The sequence below is a fragment of the Vipera berus genome (genome assembly GCF_964194415.1).
Source record: "Vipera berus genome assembly, chromosome: 6".
Lineage (NCBI taxonomy): Eukaryota > Metazoa > Chordata > Lepidosauria > Squamata > Viperidae > Vipera > Vipera berus.
In genome coordinates, this window is record NC_138208.1 from 53,235,448 (window position 1) to 53,257,366 (window position 21,919).

Consider the following 21,919-nt stretch of genomic DNA (forward strand, 5'->3'; position numbering starts at 1 on the left):
ACATTCCAATTGTTCTATGGGCAGAAGCACCAATTTCAGCTTTGCTACTATAAATGCTTGATATGATTCATTTGTGGGTTTCTGGCACATAATAAAAATGAATCTTAACCCTTATTTTTCAACTGTAAAAATTGAGAGTCTGAGTCTCTTTCATTGTTAAGATGAGAGCACTAATAGATTTCCAGAAGGATGCCTTAAATGTGTCCCAGAGGACTAATGTATTGGCAGAACCTTTATTTTTTTAAAAAAAAAACAAGAATGTTTTTTTAAAACACATTTTTAATAACAAGAATATCTTAGAATAAGAGAATTCCTTAGAAGAGGAATATTCAGATACCAGCTAGAATTGGCTGACTAATGTTTATGTTATAAGAGTAATGGAAGCATGATTTGAGATTGCAGTGGGATCTATTAAAGAATTGATAACTTGATCCACAAAAGCAGATTTTTTTAAAAAAAATCTAAAACTATTTTGATATGTGAAAAAATGTATACTTTTTTAGATTTTAAAAAGGCTAAATGTCTATTCACATAAAGTGCAATATATATATTCATATCTTTCAATTTTGACAAAACCTTTCTTAAATACTTTTATCTGAGAACCTTGAATTAAGAATCTTGAAATTTACAGCACAAATTATATATCGATAGTTTTCAGAATACAATTTAGAGAAACAGGAAGGAAAATTAGTTGTAGAGTTTCTTAATGGGACATAACATACTGTAACAGTTAATCAAAGCAAAAAGGTCTATTGGTCAGTTAAAGGTTGTGATTTTTCCATCTTATTGATTTATCTTTAAGATCTAAGTTTATACCAGTTTCTTATGTTAACAGTTAGAGGCACCATGCATTCCAATAAATGAGATTTCTGGTAGGTAGCAATGGAGATGGTTTTCAGTACAACATATACACTAGTGTTTGGCAGAAAAAAACTGCAACTTCTCCTCTCAGTCATTATTCAAAAAATGAAAATAATTTCAGAGAGCTTCACATGAGCAATGGCTTGTGTTCTTGCACTGATGTCATTGCAAGCTAGCCAAGAGATGCATACGGATATCCTGTCTTCTATGTTTTCCCTAGTTCTCTGTGGCTCCCAGTATACTTATAGACCAGGGTTGTCAAACTGGAGGCCCGTAGGCCGGATGCGTCACGCGCAGGCTATACCCTACCCTGGCTCCACAAAGGCAAAAAACTTCATGATACATCACGGTATGTCACTTGATGTGATCGAGTTTGACACCTGTGTTATAGACTATAATACTTTAGTACCTGGCTTTTTTGAGCAGTAGAGTGAGAGATTTTCTTTTTTTCTACAGCAGAGGAAGAATCAGAGCTACTTAAAAGGGGGAAAATTCTGGCCAGTTTATTTCAGTTGTCGCATTGTTTCAATATTATATAAAGTGTTATAGTGTCTTTTTCTGCAAATAGCAAGTATCACTTGACATTTATCTAAAGAAATTTAGAGAACATCCAGAAGAGAACAGTCACATTGACTGTCACATAACAGGATTTTTTTAATGGATTAAATTAAAATTACAACTGCTCTTTCCTTTCTGCTAAAAACACTATATTGAAAATTTGTTAATTTTCTCTAGAGTCCAGAGTGGTTTAGTTATCAATTATCTGGGCTACCAAATAGGAGAACCATTATCTTAACAAGTTTACTCAAAAATGTCCCCAAAGATTAAAGTAGAGAGACTGAAATACATTAAGAATTCATTATCGTAATCCTACCCTTCCCACCTTACTGCTTTTAAGAGATGCTCTATTTTAATTCTGGTTCTTCACTTATGTTTCTAGCCTTACAATATCTTTTTCAAAATGGGGCAGCTTTGCACAATCCCAAAATGAAATGTTAGCTCAATGTCCATCCTTGTACATTTGATATTAATCACTTATACCATAAATAGAATTACCAGTTACATATTTATGGCTACAATTTCTTTAAAAATGCAGCTTGCTTTATAACCTATAACATTTTTAGGGGTATAATTTGAGCCGAGATTTTAGTTCTTTCCTTTGATTTTTTAAAAAAATCAATTTTCTATGAAGCACTGATTCAGATACTTTCACTTTGGACTACATAATACCAGCATAAATATAAATAAATATTCTTATTTAATCACCACGCATATTAGTTCCAATATGTTTTCCTCCATTACTGTGCATTTATATATGCATGATTGGCTTGCCAGCTAAATTCTGTTGTTCAGTATAAGTCAGTGCTTAGGATTCTGAAATCTCAAAGGGTGCATATTTGCTATTTTGATAAAGAAACACATTCCTCTTACTTGTTCTAGAAATACTTGGTATAGATAGGTGTGTACATATGGAGTTCACACCATAGAAAAGTAACAAAATAGACATGTCATAAAGAATTCTTTGGGAAGAAATTGAGGGGGAGGAGAATGTGTGTCGTCATAAGATTTTTCTCAATGTTCCTTTGCTACTGTACAAGAAAATGTTAATGAGAGGCTTCTTTTCGGCAGGAAAACATTTTTTCCCCCATATATGAAGGACTTGTTGAAACTGTTGTTTCTTTGTGGGCCAAGTTCATTTCTCATGTGGTGGCTTGTAGTCACTCTGTCTGGGGCAACAGACAATTAACAATGGTTAATATTTGAAAGGTACAATATGTTCTGTGTAACCAGGCTGCTCATTTCCTTTTCCTATTAGCTTGATTGCTCTTGCCGGTTTCTGAAGATTTTTATTTACCTAATTAGACCACAAAAAAACAATGTCATTAATATTCAAACTCTGACACATTTTGAAAGTAGAAACAAAAGTTAAGCCTTAGTAACCTATTAACTGTTCCCTTTTTAAAGGTCAAAGTATTTGATCAGAGCATCATAGGAGCATTACATCCTTGACTTCTAAAAAATTTAGACAATGCACAGTTCAGGTTATAGACACCCATGTACCCATTAACACTTCATCAAATACTCCATTCTAATCCTTTCAAAGAGTAAGTTTTGTCCAAAGAGCAATTCCCAAATCTTCTCCTGCAACAATTTTTAATTGTCCTGAAAATCTCTGTGCAGAGATTTTTTTTTTGTGCAAAGTGGAACTTGGAAGATTGTGTTTACTATTACTACAGATGATTAATTTATGGTTCTTTATCATGGCTTGTTATTTTCAAAAGATTTAAGAAGGGTAACCTAAATTTAATTTATTACAAAGAACACAACTTTTCATTTATTTATATTCATTTATTTTGAATATTTAGTGATGAAGCCAGTTTGCAGGAGATGGTTCTTTTGGATTTTTTGAATGGGGCTCTTTGAAGATGCAAAATAGGCTCATTGAATATTGTTAGAATTTAAGGAATCAGTTTTGTTTTGTTTTTTTAAAAAAAACAAAATTTGAAAAATCACACAACTAAAAGTCAGTGCTACCAGCCAAATATGACATATATCATCAAAAAGAAAAATAGTATCTATTCCTCCTATATACATTTATTTTCAGATAAGACCTGCAAAATCACTAGCATTTATAACACACATAGTATTTTCTCATTAATCAGTAAGCTCTTTTGACTGATTCATCAATTAAATCTGCCTAAGTTCTCATGAGACAAAATAGCACTAAAGAAAAAACATATTCTATTCCATCGACAATATTTTTGAAAAGGCATTCCCCATTTCTTTGCTGTATTATAAATAATGTTACAAAATGAAGCCCTATAAATAGCAGGCCATGAGGTGAAATAATTAAACCCATGAGCTTTTAAATAATTACAGTAATTGTTTTTGGAGGGCTTCAATGTCAGTAACAAATTACTTATACTTATCTGTGAAAAGACTCAAAAATAAAATTATAGTTATTCTAGTAACTTTTAGGTTGAGCTTAGAGTAGGTGAAACATTTATAGACAAAATTGTACATGGTTACTTATGTTTAAAGTTCTTGCCTGTCTCTGATGATTACAGGATTAGTTAATATATCACCATTCTTTGTAAGTGTCCCTGTTTACAATCAGGAAAAGAAAAAAAAAGATAATGCTACTTTGGTAGATCAGACTATGAAAATTTAAGCAAGTAAGGTTTTAAGAATTAAATGACAAAAAGAATCTTGCTTATTTATTCCTGAAGATTCTTGCTAATTAAAAGACACTAATTGACACCCTTTTAAGAACAACATAAAAGCATCAGCACTTCTGATCAGCAGCCATGGCAAACTGACATCCCTCTAGAACAGGGGTGTCAAACTGCCGGCCCACGGGCTGGACGCGTCACTGGGAAACCATGCCCATCCATTGCTGGCAATGGCGAAAAAGCTCCGATACATTGTGCAATGTCATGTGACGTCACGAGTTTGACATGTCTGCTCTAGAATATAGAGAAAAAACTGTTGCTTAAAACGGCACATATTTTATAATTTCCTGGTTCCATTTTTTAAAACCATTTCCTCATTCCTAATATTAAAAAAGGGAGAATTTTAAGCAGTTGAAAAACAAAGCATTGAACAGAAACTGGCTGTAAATTAGGAGACATTTTATATCTGCCTTTTTCTTTCATTTTGCCATTCTATCTTGTTAAGTAAGCCTGAGGATGCTCAGAATAATAATACATACCATGTTTCCCCAAAAGTAAGACCTATCCCAAAAATAAGCCCTAACTTGATTTTGGGGGATGGGCCTAATAGAAGCCCTACCCCAAAAATAAGCCCTAGTTTTGGGGTGAGGTGGGGGTGGGGGAGTGGAGCTGTCCCACATGCCATTCATCCACTTACCTTGTAGCCAGGCCTCTATTCGCCAGCCCACTTCTTCTGCAGTGTCCCCAGGCCTGCATTTCATAGTCAGAGGCCTTTTCCAGAAGGCTTTTGCAGCCGAGAACCAGCTGTGGATTGAATTCATAGCTTAGTTCTCGGCTGCAGTGGCAAAATGCAGGCTGGAGCTCCATTCTCAGCTGCAGAATGAAGCTGCTTCTTCAGCCACAAAAGTGGGCCGGCTGGATGGGGCTGTCGGTGCTAGAGTTGAGTGGAAAAGACACACACACACACCGAAAATAAGACCTGGTACCTCTTTTGGAGGCAGAAATAAATAAATAATACTGGGTATTATTTTTGGGAAAACACAGTATACATATTGGAAGATGGGCCCCACCATTTTGCAAGACAATCCCTGCAGAGGCTTTAAATGCCATACTACCTGAAGCAGCCTGTCCCTTTTTCTGCCTCAAAGAGGATGACAGCTTTAATGTTTTGACAGCAATGTGAGGAACAAAAGAGAACATGAAGTAGTAGGCAGTGGCATATAGCTCGCTGGAGTTATTTTAAAATCCTCAGCTTAAAGATGCGTTAGCACTTTTTTGAACTCTGTGAAACTTTTTGTGATGCAAATGATCTCTGAAATGATTTCTTGTGCTAACATGCTCTACTCTGTTGTTTAATGATTCATCTTTCCACCAATCTGGATACTCAATACAGGTGAAACTATAAACAATAAACACAGTAAAGCTTATCATCAAGAGGCTGGAAAAGCTTCAGTAGAAATTCTGTAGCATTAACAGAAGCATCAAGCAGTTTCTGAGCTTTTCTGTTTTCTCTGCTCTATCTCTTTAAAAAGAAAGTGATTTCGTAGGGATTTGGGAAACAACTGTAACTAGTTAACTTTCCTTTGCAAAATAAAAGCATGAAATATGATCCAGTTATTTTTCTCTTCTCCAAAATTGTTTACATATAGCCAGTTTGAATGGATCAGGCAGTAGGAAGTCCAGGAAGACATGTAGATGCTGATCCTTCCTGACTGCTATGGCAGCCAAGGAAACTAGGTTGGTTGAAGTAGCATGTGGAAAGAGACAGCAGGCTTGAAGATGTTCAGATTTTTAAAACAAACAAAAAATAAGATTCTAAGATGAAAAATAACAGTGTTTGTTAGGAAAGGAGCATGAATTACATAGAGCTTTTGTAGGCTTTCTAAGGAAACTCTGCTCTTCCTAAATTAAAAAGAATGTATTTATTTATTTAGCGTATGGCTGGTCACACACAGAATTAAAAACACTTCATATTTACAAGTTAGAACAGTTAAAACAATTTTTTTTTAAAAAAAGAAGCAATTATAAAACCTAAGAGGAAAACAGAAATAACATTTCAGAGTTTAATGTCGTGTTTCGAGATCCAGTCAGTAGCTGCCGTTGTTACGCAGAGGAAGTCCTTAAAATCTCCTGGGTATCATCGATTAGTGCATTCCCTCACTATATGTTGGATAGTCTGTCGGGGAGCCCCGCAATCACATTGTGCTGAAGGTGTCTTTCCCCATTTATACAGAGAATCGGCACACACCCCATGAGTCGTTCTAATTCTATTGTATGTCACCCATATGTGTCGGGGTAGATTAAATCCTAGAGGTATACCATTAGGATTAATATGCTCAGAAATATCTTGGGAGGTATAGCTACTCCATGCTTCCATCCACTTTTGTATAGTGCTCTGATGTTCAGCCAGCAGTTTAAGTGCTGTGAGGAGTGATGGATTTCTTGACTTTAATCGACATCTTAAGAGATCAGAGGTATAGGCATGAATGGGTAGAGAGGAGTTTAGCAGGATCTTACTATACTCCCGAATGAGAGCTTCTTGTCGTCATAGGTGCGGGGGAAGTATGTGGCTAAAAACTGGTAGACAGTGAATAGGTGTAGATTTTATGCACCCAGTAATTAATATCATCGTATGGTTGAGTTGAACATCAACAAGTCTTGTATGTCAGCTGTTTATCCATACAGGTGCGCAGTATTCCGCTACAGAGTAGCAAAGCCCAAGGGCTGAGCATCGAAGAGTTGGAGCTGAAGCTCCCCAAGTTGTTCCGCATAGTTTTTGCAGAATGTTGTTTCTGCTGTTAACCTTGGCAGCCATATTCTGAATATGTTTTTAAAAAGACAGGGTCCTGTCTAAGGTGACCCCCAGATATTTTGGAGTTGCCTCATATGGGAGCAATTTGTTATTTAGGTATACATTGAGTTCTCTTTTTGCCAGTTTATTATTAAGGTGGAAACATGATGTGACTGTCTTACTTACGCTTGGGATTAACCTCCATTGGTGGAAGTATGTGCTCAGAGTTGTAAGGTCGGCTGTAAGTACACCTTCTGTAACTTCGATGTCCTTGTGGCTATATGCTAATGCCAAGTCATCAGCGTAAGAGAACTTTGTTGATAGCGTGGGTGGTATATCGGAAATATATAAATTGAATAAGGATGGGGCCAATACAGAGCCCTGAGGGAGTCCATTATTCAGATGTCTTTGCTTACTAATTTTATCGCCCATGATGACTTGAAAGGTCCTTGCTGAGAGCATGTTATTTATTAGGCGGCCCATGGTCCTACAAGGGACAGCGTGGAGGAATTTGCTTAATAGACCATCCCTCCACACTGTATCGTATGCTGCTGTGAGATCCACAAATACAACAGATGTTTTCAATTCTGAAAGCTGCTTTCAATGTGGCTAGTAAGACTAAGGACTTGATCGGCACAGCTCCGATAAGATCTAAACCCAGCCTGTTCAATCGGTATTTGTTCGTTAATTTTCTGTCCAATTCTGTTAAGTATCAACCTTTCAAGTAGTTTATAACAAACACTTAAGAGAGCAATGGGGCGATAGTTTTCTGGCTTGTTGCTTTCTTTTCCAGGTTTTAATATGCCGATTACCTTGGTTCTCTTAAATTCTGGAGGGAGCTTACTGGAAGTTAGGATATCTGTGTAGAATTTTGCCAGCCATTCTCTTGTACAAGGCCCAGAATGGATGATAAATTCAGGCATTACTCCATCAAAACCAGGAGATTTTCCAGCTTTGACATTCTTCAGAGCAGTATCTATTTCAGCCACTTGGAAGGGTCGAGTATATTCCTGGCTAGGCGAGCACAAAGTTTTTAAGTGCTTTAGTTCTTTTCACTAATTTAGTATGTTTCTTATCATGGGGTACTCTAGTTAAGTTGACAATTCGAGTTGCTACTTGATCTGGAGTAACCTCTTGTTGTTTGCGTTGAGCTGGTTGGTCTCCTCTCAATTTTTTCAGTAGGCTCCATGCCTTCCTGCTTGAGTGTTTAAAGTCTAGTCCAGATGTAGTTTGCTCCCATTTCTGCCTGCGTGCCAGGTCAAGGTTATGAAGAAGTTCATCGGCTATCTCAGCATCACCATTCTCTAGATGTTTTTGGTATAGGTTTTTGCAGGTTTCATTCCATCCTGGGATATATTCCTTGCAGAAGCCACGTGGGATGGATTTTTTAGCCGATGACATGATTGCTCCGACAAAGCGATAGTAGCTTTTACTAACTGCCGGGATACATCCTATTGTGTTCTCAAGGTCCATCTAAACTTTTCCCAGTTGGCCATCTTCAGGTTCCACCTTGGTCGGGGTATAGATCTGATAATAGGTATCTTTATTCCTGACTTAATGATAATAGGTCTATGTTGACTATGGGGGAAGGTTGGTAGCACTTGCTGAGAGGCAGGTACAGGTCTGGTTTTAAATGGTTTATATGTTACATTTCCCAAAACAGCCATTGGGGAAAGAAGGTACATAAAATGATTTCTATAACGGATATGGGTAAATTCATGAGGATGCCCCAGGGGCTAGAAAGCAAACCAAGAAGCAAATCACAAATTGGCTTCCTGGAAAATATCTGCATTGTGATTGTTCATATAAAGTTGTTCCTATCTATCCATGCATCCATAAAGCACCTTTTCCTTTCGATTTTTGGCTGCCATAGATTTCTCATTTATCCAGTTTTGTTTTGTATTATTTTCCTTGAAATTGTGAATACATTTTAGCAATGTGTCACTCTCTACACCCACAAGTATTCCTCAAATGACCATTTAAATATTTTATATTAATCTTATTGGGGAAAAAATAATATTGGAGGATAATGGAGCCTAGTGGGATGTAAGAGAGGTCTCAGCAGGCACAATGACATGGATAAATACTTTTTATATCTATGCCCTGGTTCAATGAATTCCTTGATCCTCTCATGTTTATTTCACCTTTTCCACAATCTTTTATTCTAGCCTGAGCACATAAAAAGATACTTAGTTTTCAAAAGCTTTGTAAGAAATCCTTTTTCTTCCTAGTTCTTGAAACTTTTTTTAAGTCCAACAAGTTGCATTGTTCCTGCTTCTGTCTTAAATATGGCAACCTCATCTTTTTCATGAGTTAAGGAATGCCACCTATCTATAGGAAATACCATCAGTTAGGCAAGATATAGCTTCTGTACAGGTGTAGAATTACATAGAGATTTGGGCTATGCTAATTATGGCAGGAATAATTAAATATTGGAACACAGAGGATACTGGATACTCAGAAATATATAAGCAAAATCTTACAGGCACTTTTTATTTGTGGGATTCATATCATTAAGTACTACTTTTTACTTCACTTTTCTGAGAAGAGATTAATAAGTATTCACCAGCATTTATGTTGTTTCTTCTCCCAGTCTGACCGAATGTAATAGTTTCCCTTGGTTCTCCAAGCATTCTTTTAATTTATCTTCAGTCAAAGTCAGGCGCTGTTCCAAGATTGAAACAGTCTGTTAGGAAACAAAATAATGAACCCTATTAGATGCTTGCTAAACATATATTATGTTATTTGTTCTTAATCATTCAAGAAATCAGAACTGCAGCAACTGATAAAATAATCTTAACTTTTCTAAATAGATTAGGAAGCCCAAACTATTATTTCCTTAAAGGCTCTTTATTATCATGTCATAAATTTGGATACCTGCAATACAGAAATTTAATGCCTCATATTCTTATAATTAAAAAAATACTAGAGGAGCAATAAAAGCTGGCGTATACTGGTATGGCAAGATGATTTGTGGCATACATAGTCAAATGTAAATTATAATTACTGAAATGGAAGTGAACTATATTCTTTTATCTTAAACAATTTTGGAAATGAAATTTCTGAAAAGCTAGTTCTCCCCACCTTAAGTTGAGAACCAAATAATAACAGTTGGTACTGTGTAGTATTAGATACACCCACCAGGGATTTTTGAGATTGTCCTGCTACCTGCAAGAACAGCATGCAATATGATTTGTAGACTGCAGCTTAAGAAATGGGCAATTCTCTTCACCCTCTCTATATGCACTTGGAAGAGATATCCGTTTAAGCCATGAAGTTCTTTGGATTTGAACATATGAATATAATTCTTTGAAATATTTATATGAAGCTTTATATCTTTTTTGAAATAAACAGCATATATTTTTCAATATGTCAATGAAACCCATTTCTAATTAATTGACTAGGATGCAAATCCCTTAAAATGATTTTCTAGGAAGGGCATTATTGAAAAGTTTAATCCATTTATGTCTTACATTCCACCAATAAGTCTGTCAAAGAACCTGGGTCACATGATGACAGAGATTAAAAAGTACTTTCTTCTAAGAAGAATATATTTTTATAGGCTTTCTGTTGTTATATTTATCATTTATAGTAACCTTCTTCCAACAATTAGAATCAAAAATAGAGAGATAACTACATAAGCTTTGTTATCTGAGGCACCGAGTCTTGGACAGAATATATTTATAGTTATGCTTCTCCTTCTCTAATATGAATTAGTGTCCCAATCCTCAAAGGGGCAGTGGTAACAACATTATGTTCTCTCATACAGTACTCCATTTAAAATTGTATTGTAGAGAAAACATATATTGAACATAAACAGTAACTTTTCTTATGATCAAGAATTCTTGGAATCTTGACACTTTTACAACTAATGTGTAAATCTTCAGTTGATGTCTTAGTGGGGATTTTTGCTCTCCCCATCCATTGTCAATGGATGCTGCTTTTGCAGATAAATGACTGAACTCTAAGACACCCTCCAAATAGGCTCCTTGGAGAAAAATAATAATATGCAGACAAAGTATCATATCAAAATATAAAAAATACAACATGATCTCATTCAAAAAGACTCCTTCACATAATAGGACACTTGACTGTGTCTATCATCCACTCTACCCATTTCCATTTGCTATAGTCAATCACACATTTGCTTAAATGGATGGTTGGATATGTTGCAAACCCAGGTTGAACTGTAATTGGAAGACAGACTACTGCCTTAATACTTACCAGGTTGACCTTAAATTGCATCAAGGAACAAGTTTGCACTACAGTCAGAATTGCTGCTCAGGTATAGAATTAACTGAGATACCTAACATTCTTGATCCCATTCTGGTCCTTTCCATTACCAGCAACTCAGTTAAGGTTACTTAGGTTAGTAATAAGATACTCTCTGTAGTGCCCACATTTATAAATGAGACAAAGGCAACCTTGAGTCTCAACCTCTGAGAAAAAAGTGCTGGGCATTTTTGGTGAGAATCAAATCTTGGCCTAGCTTCCAAACAATGTACCGTATATACTTGAGTATAAGCCGAATTTTTCAGCCCACTTTTTGGGCTGAAAAATCCACTTTGGCTTACACTCCAGTGAACAAAAAAAAAAGAACTTCCACCCCCCAGTTTGGAGAGCTGCTGCTTTCGTCAAACATGGACAAAGGCAGCAGCTCTCCAAACGGGCGGCGGCGGTTTGGAGAGCTGCGCGCGCAGCTCTCCAACCCGCCGCTCTTCAAACCTCCAGCGCCCCGTTTGCAGAACTGCTGCCTTCATCCATGTTTGACGAAGGCAACAGCTCTCCAACCGAGGCAGTAGAGGTTTGGAGAGCGGCGGGCTGGAGAGCTGCGTGTGCAGCTCCCCAAACCTCCACCGCCCCGTTTGGACAGCTGCTGCCTTCGTCCATGTTTGACAAGACAGCAGTTCTCCAAACGGGTGACGGCGGTTTGGAGAGCTGCACGCGCAGCTCCGCCGCCACCTTTGCAAGCCTCCGCTGAGAGAATGGGGCGGTGGAAGCTTGCCACCCATTTTCTCGGCGAAGACTTCTTTCGGGGGATCCAGCCTCTGCCGCCCTTCTCTCAGCTGCCCAGCTGAGAGAAGGGGGTGACAGAGGCTGGATCCCCCGAAAGAAGTCTCCGCTAAGACGAGAGAATGAGGCGGTGGAGCGCTCCGCCAAGTATGGGGCGGTGGAAGCTTGCCGCCCATTTTCTCGGCGAAGACTTCTTTCGGGGGATCCAGCCTCTGCCGCCCCTTTCTCTCAGCTTCCCAGCTGAGAGAAGGGGGTGACAGAGGCTGGATCCCCCGAAAGAAGTCTCCGCTGAGACGAGAGAATGAGGCAGTGGAGCGCTCCGCCAAGTATGGGGCAGTGGAGGCTTGCTGCCCATTCTTTTGGCGGAGACTTCTTTCGGGGGATCCAGCCTCTGCCGCCCCCTTCTCTCAGCTGGGCTCTGCCGAGACGAGAGAATGGGGCGGCAAGCCGCCAAGAGAATGCAGCGGTGGAGCGCTCCACTGGGAGAATGGGGCGGTGGAGGCTTGCTGCCCATTTTCTCGGCGGAGACTTCTTTCGGGGGATGCAGCCTCTGCCGCCCCCTTCTCTCAGCTGCCCAGGCAGCTGAGAGAAGGGGGCGGCAGAGGCTGCATCCCCCGAAAGAAGTCTCCGCTGAAACGAGAGAATGGGGCGGTGGAGCGCTCCACCGAGAGAATGGGATGGTGGAGGCTTGCCACCCATTCTCTCGGCAGAGACTTCTTTCGGGGGATCCAGCCTCTGCCACGCCGCACCGCGCCAACAGCAAGCCACCCCATTCTCTCGGCGGAGCGCTCCACTGCCCCATTCTCTCAGCGGCTTGCTGCCCCATTCTCTCGTCTCGGCAGAGCCCAGCTGAGAAAAGGGGGCGACAGAGGCTGGATCCCCCGAAAGAAGTCTCCACCGAGATGAGAGAACGGGGTGGCAAGCCGCCGAGAGAATGGGGCGGTGGAGTGCTCCGCCGAGAGAATGGGGCAGCTTGCTGTTCTCTCGGTGCAGCACGGCAGAGGCTGGATCTCCCGAAAGATGTCTCTGCTGAGATGAGAGAACGGGGTGGCAAGCTGCTGAGAGAATGGGGCGGTGGAGCGCTCCGCTGAGAGAATGGGGTGGTGGAGGCTGGATCCCCCAAAAGACGTCTCTGCTGAGATGAGAGAACGAGGTGGGCCTGCGTCTGTGGCGTGCAGGGATGGCGGGGGTGGCTCCCGTAGCGAGGGAGGCGCGTCCATGGGGAGACGGGTGAGGCCCGTGTGGCGTGCTGCGAAGAGGGGCCCCACTGAATGTCGCGCCCATAGGCCGCGACAGACAGTAGGAAGGGAGCACCTTTGCTCCTGCCGAGGCACCGCCTGACCCGCGCCGACCGGAAGAATTGCTTGCCTGGTCACGGAGTGCGGAACAGCGGTACTTGGCGCCCCTCTTGCCCGCAGACCATGCAGCGGCCCTCGCCAGCCGGCCTCAGCATGGCCGCCCCAAGCCCGGCTCTCTAGCGCGTCTTCCGGGCCCGCCTGGCCAACCGTCTCCTGGGCGGGGCTTGGCTCCAGACGCGGCGGCTGCTCCATCTGCAAATGCTATCTCAAAGCCAAAATGTGCTTGGCTGTGCAGGCTGCCGAAAGGCGGGGACTCAAGAGTTCCCGCGGTGGTTGTGGCTTCTGGCGTGCTGTTTGCAGAGTCTGGCCTGGAAGAGCGCCTGGCTTTGCACCATGTGCATCAGACGGGGCTGAATCTGAATCGGGCTTGTGTCGGATACTTGGCAACTGGCATGTACGGTACACATACATATTGTCAAATTATATTTTTTTTGGGGGGGAGGAGCAGATAGAGCTTTATTTTGATTGTACTCTAGTTACAGTATTTTTAGAGTTGGGTTTACGGTATATTTTTATTTTAATATATATTTTTTTATATTTTATATTTTTAATATATTGTTTTTGTTGACCCTCTTTTCCACATGCCTCAATTAAAGCAATTTTATTGTTATCTACCTGTATTTTTATTTTTGAAATTTACCGTGAGCTGCTGCATTTCCCAGCCTCGGCTTATACTCGAGTCAATAACTTTTTCCAGTTTTTTGGGGTAAAATTAGGGGTCTCGGCTTATACTCGAGTCGGCTTATACTCAAGTATATATCAAGTAGATTATTTCTCAATGTCACTGGTTGTCCAACACAACTGACAGCAGCAAGGTAAACACAATTACTGGCTTACTGGCTGTTCCAAAGTCCCAAAGGCCCATGACATGCAATGGCACAGTGACTGTAGGATGGAAATGTTGTCTTTCCTAGTTTCTCCCAACATGAACTTTCTTCCTTTTTCTGGTAAGAAGGTGCTCTCTATTGCAGAACACACACTGTCAATGTGACACTGTTCTCCTTTTGTCATGCATTCCACCATAGTTCAAACTTAGCCAACATTTTGCTTCTGTATATATACTAATGTTATTCTAGGTCAAGGGAAAGCATATTAGGACACTTTCCTCCTCTGCTCTTTGTAGCAGCAATCCCTTCCTAGTAGCTTAAATCTCTTCTCTTTCATTCTGGTATAGGTGTCAAGTATGCCAGTAGCACAGTATCATCAGTAGCACATATGCCACTAGATTAGAAACACTAGCTTAAATTGTATGTGAATGTTATTTGCATTCTATTCTAATTTGGATAAAGGTCATATATGCCTTCATATGTGACAATGAGGATCACACAAGACAATTTAAAAAAGTGTTTAATTTACCTTTCATGTGAAGCTGTTCAATTTGAAAGCACTTATTCTATTATTTACTGTAAAGAGAGGGCTAAAAAGTTGATGGTTCCCACAGGTCCGAAGCTGATGAATTCATTTACAGATTTGATATTCTTGAAAAATATGAAAGATAGGCTACAATTTGTAAAACAAAGTAAAAAATGTTGAATGAAGTCTTTCAAATCTGGATAAAAATCATATGTTTGAGGCCCCGTCCCACATTGGCCAACTTCATTTGTTAAATGTAAAATACAGAAGGAAATTTAAAGTATTTAATAAAAGTTCAGTTTCAAAATAGAATTCTAATACAGAGGTGGAGAAATACTCACAATCGTCAGAACATCTAATTGCTCCACAATGTGTTCCAAGGCATTAGTCAGTACTGATGAAATGCCCACAGACTCATCTATGGTTTCTGGTTCGACCACAGTGCGCACCATTTTACCTTTCAAATTTCTGTTCAACATTGATGGAGAAGGCAAGTCTTCATTGTTCACCCCATTTTGGTGCATAGACCAATGGGCTACAGATGGATTTGTTCTCAACTAGATTTAGAGAAGAAAACAAAGCATATTTATGATAATATCTTCAGCTTCATAAGTTATAGGTATTCATTTTCTCCTACTAACAAACACATATGATAACAGGTGTTATTTCAACTACTACTTTTCTACTGCTGAATTTGGAAGAACATCAGAATGATCTCAATCTTCTATTTTATTTGTCTCATTTTTCTCAAAGATCTTGAGCAACTCACACTATTTTTTTTGTCCTTCATTGTTTTGTAACTGATGCATGACCTGACATCGAAAGATCCATAGAACTAGTTTGGCAATGGGTCTGAACTTTCCCCTTCTATAGCAGGGATGAAAATCTGTGGCTGTTCGCAGTTTGTTCACCTACAACACTGGAAGCATTGTCAATGGTGAGGAATGTTTTAAAAGAACATTTACTCAAAAAGTGTCTTGCTCTCATAGAATTCCCTACCCCTTCCCCCCAAAATTTTCGAATCTGAAAAGTCTATTCAGAAAATTACAACACAGCCTTGAGTGGTACATGGAGCATCTGCAGTTTTTTTTTTAAAAAAAAGAAAGAGTGAAGTTTAAAAACTTCACTGGGCATGTCCAAACTTTCTGTACCTCAAAGATAGTTTAACAGTATTCATGGACGATGGAACCTGTAAGTGCAACTTTACAACTACTGGCTTTTGAGATATACAAAAGAAAGTTAAAGACATAAGATTTAGCTTCTTTAAGTTAAATGATAAAATCTTTTTTTAAAAAAAAGAAACCCTAACAAGAAATTATTCCTACCATCTAATTCACTATTTAAAGAGAACAAAGTACAGTGTTGTCATTAACAAAGGCCACCTTTGTTAAATATAGTGAGCTGTGTTTACATAAAATACATGCAAAGGTATGCATAAAATAGGCATTCCATGACAGCAAGTGTTTACACTTACAGGATAGGAATGGTGAAGTATCTTTGAAGAGAAAGGAATGATGTAATCTAGAAAAATCTTGCAGATAAAACAAGATGACCGAACTGATAATCAAGTGCTAAATTATATTCAATACTGCTAGAGTCCAAAGAGAAAACACCCTCAACTTTAAAAGTTACCATCTGTATAAAAACACCTTTTTAAAATTTATTTGAAAATATTACATTTTTTAAAAAAATTGTACTGCAGTATACAAGAGAAACGACAAAATTCTCTTTAATCTTTGGCCATATTTTTCATAGTAATACATTTAAGACAAGTTTCATCACTTCATTAAGAGATACATTTTATCTTGATATTTACATGGTTAATAACAGTCTTAAGTGCAAACGGGCTCTGACTATCCTATTTTTAAGTACTACCTGTTTCTCAATGACATGATTCATTGGAAAGCCTATCTATGAAATAAGCTGTTCATCATGAGATAATTCTGTTATTGCACAGGAAGTGGAGCTCTAGAAGATAAGCTGTTCAATTAATTATTCCTACTGTCAGAAAATTTCTCCTTGCATCCAGATTCGATCTCTCTTTAATGAGCTTCCCTGCATTGCTTCTTGTCTACCTTCAGGTGCTTTGGAGTACAAGTCAATCCTTCCTCTCTATGACCATGACTCTCCACTGAACTGGATCTTGTTGGATAGAGCCCAATGTTCAAGTCTGTCAAGATCCTTCTGAATCATGAGTCTATCTTCCAAAGTGTTGGCAATTCCTCCAGGTTTGGTATCATCTGCAAATTTGAGTTCTTCTATTCCTTTATCTAGATTGTTTATTAAGATACTGAAGAACACTGGGACTAAGACAGAACCTTGTGGTACCTCATTACATGCTTCCATCCATGTACATCTAATTCCATTGAGGATTATAAGCTGAGTGCAGTTGGCCAGCCAGCTGCAAATCAGTCTGTTAGCGGTAGTGTCTATGCTACATTTTCCTATCTTACCCATGCTGGCTTCTAGTGATCGCTTTGTTTATTTCTAAGTGCTCACAAATATGCTTTTTGGTTATCTTTTTAAGGATTTTCCCAGGTATTGATGTTAAGCTGATTGGTCTGTAGTTTCCTGGATGTACTTTTTTCTTGTTCTTGTAGATGGCAATCATATCAGCTTTTTTCCAGTCCTCTGGCAGTTCCCTTTATTCCAGGAGCTCTGAAAGATTTTCTTCAATGGTTCTGAGATCACGTCTGCCAGCTGTTTCAGTACCCTAGGATACTGGTCCTGGCAATTTGAACTCATCTAAAGTGTATAGTATAGTTTTTTAACCATTTACCTACTTTGATCTGTACACCTGTTCTGTCTTCCACTGTCCTGGTTATATAAATATGGTTACATTTTCCTTTTGCGTAAAGACAGATACAAATAATAATCCTAAAAGAACCTAAGTTCTCAATTACAGCTTTTGCACCTATTCTTTTGTTTATTTATTTCTTGCTTGCAAAGGGTGACAGTCAATTTAAATTTAGTAAAATGATGGCATCAAATAACAGCTACTTTCTTAACAGTAAAATAGGTCTGGTTAAAGAAATAAAATAGCACACATAACTCGCCATGTCACATGACATGTTGCAACGTTATCGGGACTCTTTTTGAATTGCCGGCAATGGGGTAGGCACGGTTTCAGTATGATGAAACCAGCCCGCGGGCCGGCAGTTTGACACCCCTGTTTTAGAGTTTCAAGGTGATAAATTCCTTATCTGGCAGTCAATTCTAAATATAAATGCTACAAGAAGGCATTTATTTTTATTAATAACACACCTAGTATTCCTTCCTTCTCCTTTCCCCTCAGCAACAACCTTGTGAGGTGAGTTAGGCTTCAAAATCTGAAATCAAGTTTCAAAATCTCACCAATATCACTGTAACTTTTTTTCTTGCCATAGTAGTTTCCTGGTTATTCAATGTCAGTTGGATTGTATTATAACTTGACTGTTATATTAAGTGATAAATTGTACTCAAACTGAGATAAATGAGATATTAGCCTATCAAAACATATCACATAACTTATAGGTTGTAAACCTGACCAATTTTTAAAATTATTATTAAATATCTTTGGAATATGATGAATTACTGCTCGGGGGAGGAAGGGAAATGTATTAACTGCAGTGTTTTTCTCTGTCAAAATGAAAGGAAAACTAGTTGAACTGTAATCTCATTTTCCCCAAAACACTGAAGAAAAGAAAATAATTCAAGGGTGGGTTATCCAAAGCCACTTGCCAGTGTCTCGCCCCAGCACTGCTGAAATTTTGAACCAAAATGCTCACTCTTTCATGATACTATTTTTGTTTGGTTAGTTAAAAAAAAGGTATTTTTATCCACAATCCCTCCAACTGGTAGGAGAAGTAGGTTGTGACTTCTAATCCTGAGAAAGATACCTATCTCTAACAACAGTAGTGGGAATGTTTAGAACAGCTGTTTGTATTCTCTGACCAATGAAAGAGAATCTGAAATAATGGCCATGCTTATACTTTACCGAGTATTGAAGCATTTCAGCATTATCAGATTATTTTTAAGACCATCCTAATCTAGCCAATGGACAAAAAGGAGAACTGTAGGTACTCAACATGAATGCAAATAAACCAGCAATCTTAAAAATAAGTATTATTTTTAATGACTTTAATGGGATTTACTTCTAAATGCAACAAATACGGTAACTACATTCTACTTTCCAGCTTGTTCATTTTCTAGTGGTAAAATTTGTTTCATATTTAAAACAAATCTGTAAATGATAAAGCTTTCCCCCAAAATAAGGAATACATGGGCTATTTTGTTAGGTTTTCCAATGAGAATTTTGACAAAAGCAATGGAACAATTGTCTGTTCAACATAACTGCCTATGAAGCTTTTTTGAGCTACAAAAATTATTTTTCCAGTTAAGATCTATAAGCACTATCTTGAAATTAGAAATGAAGCATATTGTATGTATGCAACAACATTCAACTAAAATTATTCTGAAAAAATGTCCATGTATAGTATCCAGTGTTATTTGTTTGATGTAAGACCCATAAACTAACACAAATCTCAGAACAAGTAAATATATTTCATTAATATAGCTGGCAGGACAAGCACTTGCATATAAACAGGGAGCAAACCTCATACTCACATTAATGTTACCTAGTTGGGCAATGAACATGTCTGCAAGCAAACAACCAAGATCAGAGAGCAGCAAGAACTTCACAGTTCAGTCCCAAACTACAGATATTCTCTTCTATCGATAAAATTTCTTTTAAAAAATGAATTCTCCCAAAGCTGCAAGATTACTTCCATTTTTGTGATATTGGGTGGGCTATAACATTGGAAAAAACTTGGACTGTTATATGTAACTTTGGAAAATACCTATTTGGCAATGATTCTTAAAGAGTTTTAATTGATCAAGGACAACATTTGCAATTCAGACTATAATTGATCAATATGACTTCTCTGATTAACCTCCATCAATTTCAGTGACTGTGTTAAAATAGTGCAGCCAAGCTGAGGTTAGTTCTCTGAGATATGGACTTTCGAAAATAGTACAAGCAAGTACAGGTAGTCCTCAAACTTACAACAGTTCATTTAATGACTGTTCAAAGTTACAATGGCACTGAAAAGAGTGGCTTATGACTCTTTTTCATACTTAAGACCAGGGGTCTTCAAACTTGGCCCTCTTATGACTTGTGGACTTCAACTCCCAGAATTCCTCAGCCAGTGTGCCTGGCTGAGGAATTTTGGGAGTTGAAGTCCACAAGTCATAAAAGGGCCAAGTTTGAAGACCCCTGCTTAAGACTGTTGCAGCATCCCCCTGATCACAGGATCAAAATACAGATGCTTGGTAACTAACTCATATTTACGATGTTTGCAGTGTCTCACGATCATGTGATCACTTTTTGCAACCGTCAATCAAAGTCAATGGAGAAGCCAGATTCACTTAACAACCATGTTACTAAATTAACTATTGCAGTGATTCACTTAACAACTGTAGCAAGAAAGGTCATAAAATGGGGCAAAATTCCCTTAATAACTGTTGTTGCTTAGCAACATAAATTTTGGGCTTGTGGTTGTAAACTGAGGACTATCACAGTAACTTACACGCACATAAAGAAGGTAACTTGTAAATGTATGTGGTTTCAATTTCTTCCACAAGTATAAAGGATTCCCAATGTACTACGCAAACATGCTTGATAGAATAAAAAACAGTCAAAATCAACCAACCAACCAATAGAACAGACATCTGCCACATTCAAGCCTAAAACTGGGCAGTTACAGATTTACAGAACTACTGATGGCCTGCTTCATTAGCTGCTGTTATATTTACGAACTGGCAAAGGTATTTAGAACAGTACTAAATCATCTTGTAGGTCAGCAGGAAACTCATTACGATCAGACAGTCCAAGTAACAGAAGCACTTTCTAAGAGTGCTAAAATAATGGTTTCTTGTGTGAAAGGCTTGCTGATGCATCTGCATTCCTTGGGGTTTAGCTTTCAGAGAGTTTTTTTCCTACAGGAAGAAGGAATTGTTTGTCACTGGATGTGTGTACTGAAGGATTTTACACATGCCTCAGAATTGGTTGTGACAAAGATACCTAGTCCTTAGATTACTAGATACATTTGGGGGGGAGGGAAGAGATAAAAATGGAAAAGAAGGAAATGATGATGGATACTGGTCATAGTTCATAAGAATAGCATCAGCTTAAGCTACAGTGGAATGAAAATAGAATAGCCTTATTTGTATAGCAAACTACTGTATTACTTTAAAAGTAGATCATATTTTTACATCTATGTTGCATAAATGTTAGAATTAGAGGAGTACTTAAGTATTAACAAATCCTGTGATACAAGCTAAACTATTATTTGCCTGTTCAAAGTTACACATTTTGTTAAGAAAGTATTCCTCAGTTGCTATGCAGGGATGAAGTTTCAGTTTCAACCAGTAAACAGTTTTCCCATAACAATTCATGGAACCAGAATTACCACTAATAGTTCTTGTTTTGATTTCTATCATAGTATTTTCCTAGCTCACGGACTACTTGTAAACCACCTTGGATTGACAGAGGTTTAGTGAAATATAAACTGAAATAATCAATAAATAAATTTAGTCATGAATTAGGCGGCGGGTGATAAATTTCTGCTTGATACAAACATTTCCGAAAATAGCAATGGATTATCATATACTTCTTCACTCTTGCAGCAATCCTCTAGGTCAGACATGTCAAACACAAGGCCCGGGGGCTGGATCCGGCCCGCGAAGTGGTTTCATGCGGCCCGCGAAGCCATCCTGGAAACAGTGAGGGAACGGCCCCCACTGCCTTGGCCCTGAGACCCTCCTTCTGCCAGAGACCCTCAGATCTGTCCCACTCCTGCCCAGGCCCCCATAGGCACCCTTGATGCAAACGATGTAGAGCTGGCCATGCCCATCCAGTAGGCCATATGCACTCTAGCCACGCCCACCCAGTAGGCCATGCCCACCCAGCCCACGCCCACCTGGCCCCCTGAGGGGAACTGCAATGCTGATGCGGCCCTCGATGAAATTGAGTTTGACATCCCTGCTCTAGGTTATTTTATTTAAAAAACATTTATTTATGTCTATCTCACAAAACCTACAAAGAAACCTTAAAGTGGTCACCAAAAACAAACCTACTGAACAATACAATAACATGAAGGCATAGGAGGAGTCTGCAATTTTTATATACATTTTTTCCCTGGGAAAATGCAAATTTCTGTTATATCATATCTCCTAATTCAAAGTATTGAAGTTGGAAGCGAGTGAGAAATCTGTCAGCTTCATTTTTCTTTATTAACTCAGTTTGAATTACTGGGTCACACAGTAGGTCACAGAAGAGTTTTGGAGATAAATTGTATTAATATACCAATAATACTTCTCATTAACATCTG

General features: G+C 38.6%; 1 protein-coding gene across 6 annotated transcripts in view; it reads right to left on the minus strand.

The window, feature by feature from the left end:
• Positions 1-219: 219 nt before the first annotated feature.
• POC1B (POC1 centriolar protein B) overlaps positions 220-21,919 on the minus strand; it is a 72,443-nt gene continuing 50,743 nt past the window's right edge. Inside the window, exons 12-15 of one of the 6 annotated variants that reach the window (XR_014027013.1) lie at positions 14,891-15,106; positions 9,392-9,511; positions 3,911-3,965; positions 220-2,716 (exon numbers count right to left, since the gene is read on the minus strand). Coding sequence is in view for 3 of the 6 variants with exons in the window: in XM_081331980.1 (XP_081188106.1) it covers positions 9,398-9,511; positions 14,891-15,106 (330 nt within the window). In the remaining 3 variants the exon portion in view is untranslated. Of the gene's footprint in view, positions 2,717-3,910; positions 3,966-4,006; positions 4,969-9,387; positions 9,512-14,552; positions 14,675-14,890; positions 15,107-19,149; positions 19,338-21,919 lie in introns of those variants that run through there. The other 5 variants (XM_081331980.1, XM_081331981.1, XR_014027014.1 and 2 more) reach the window with 5 other exon arrangements.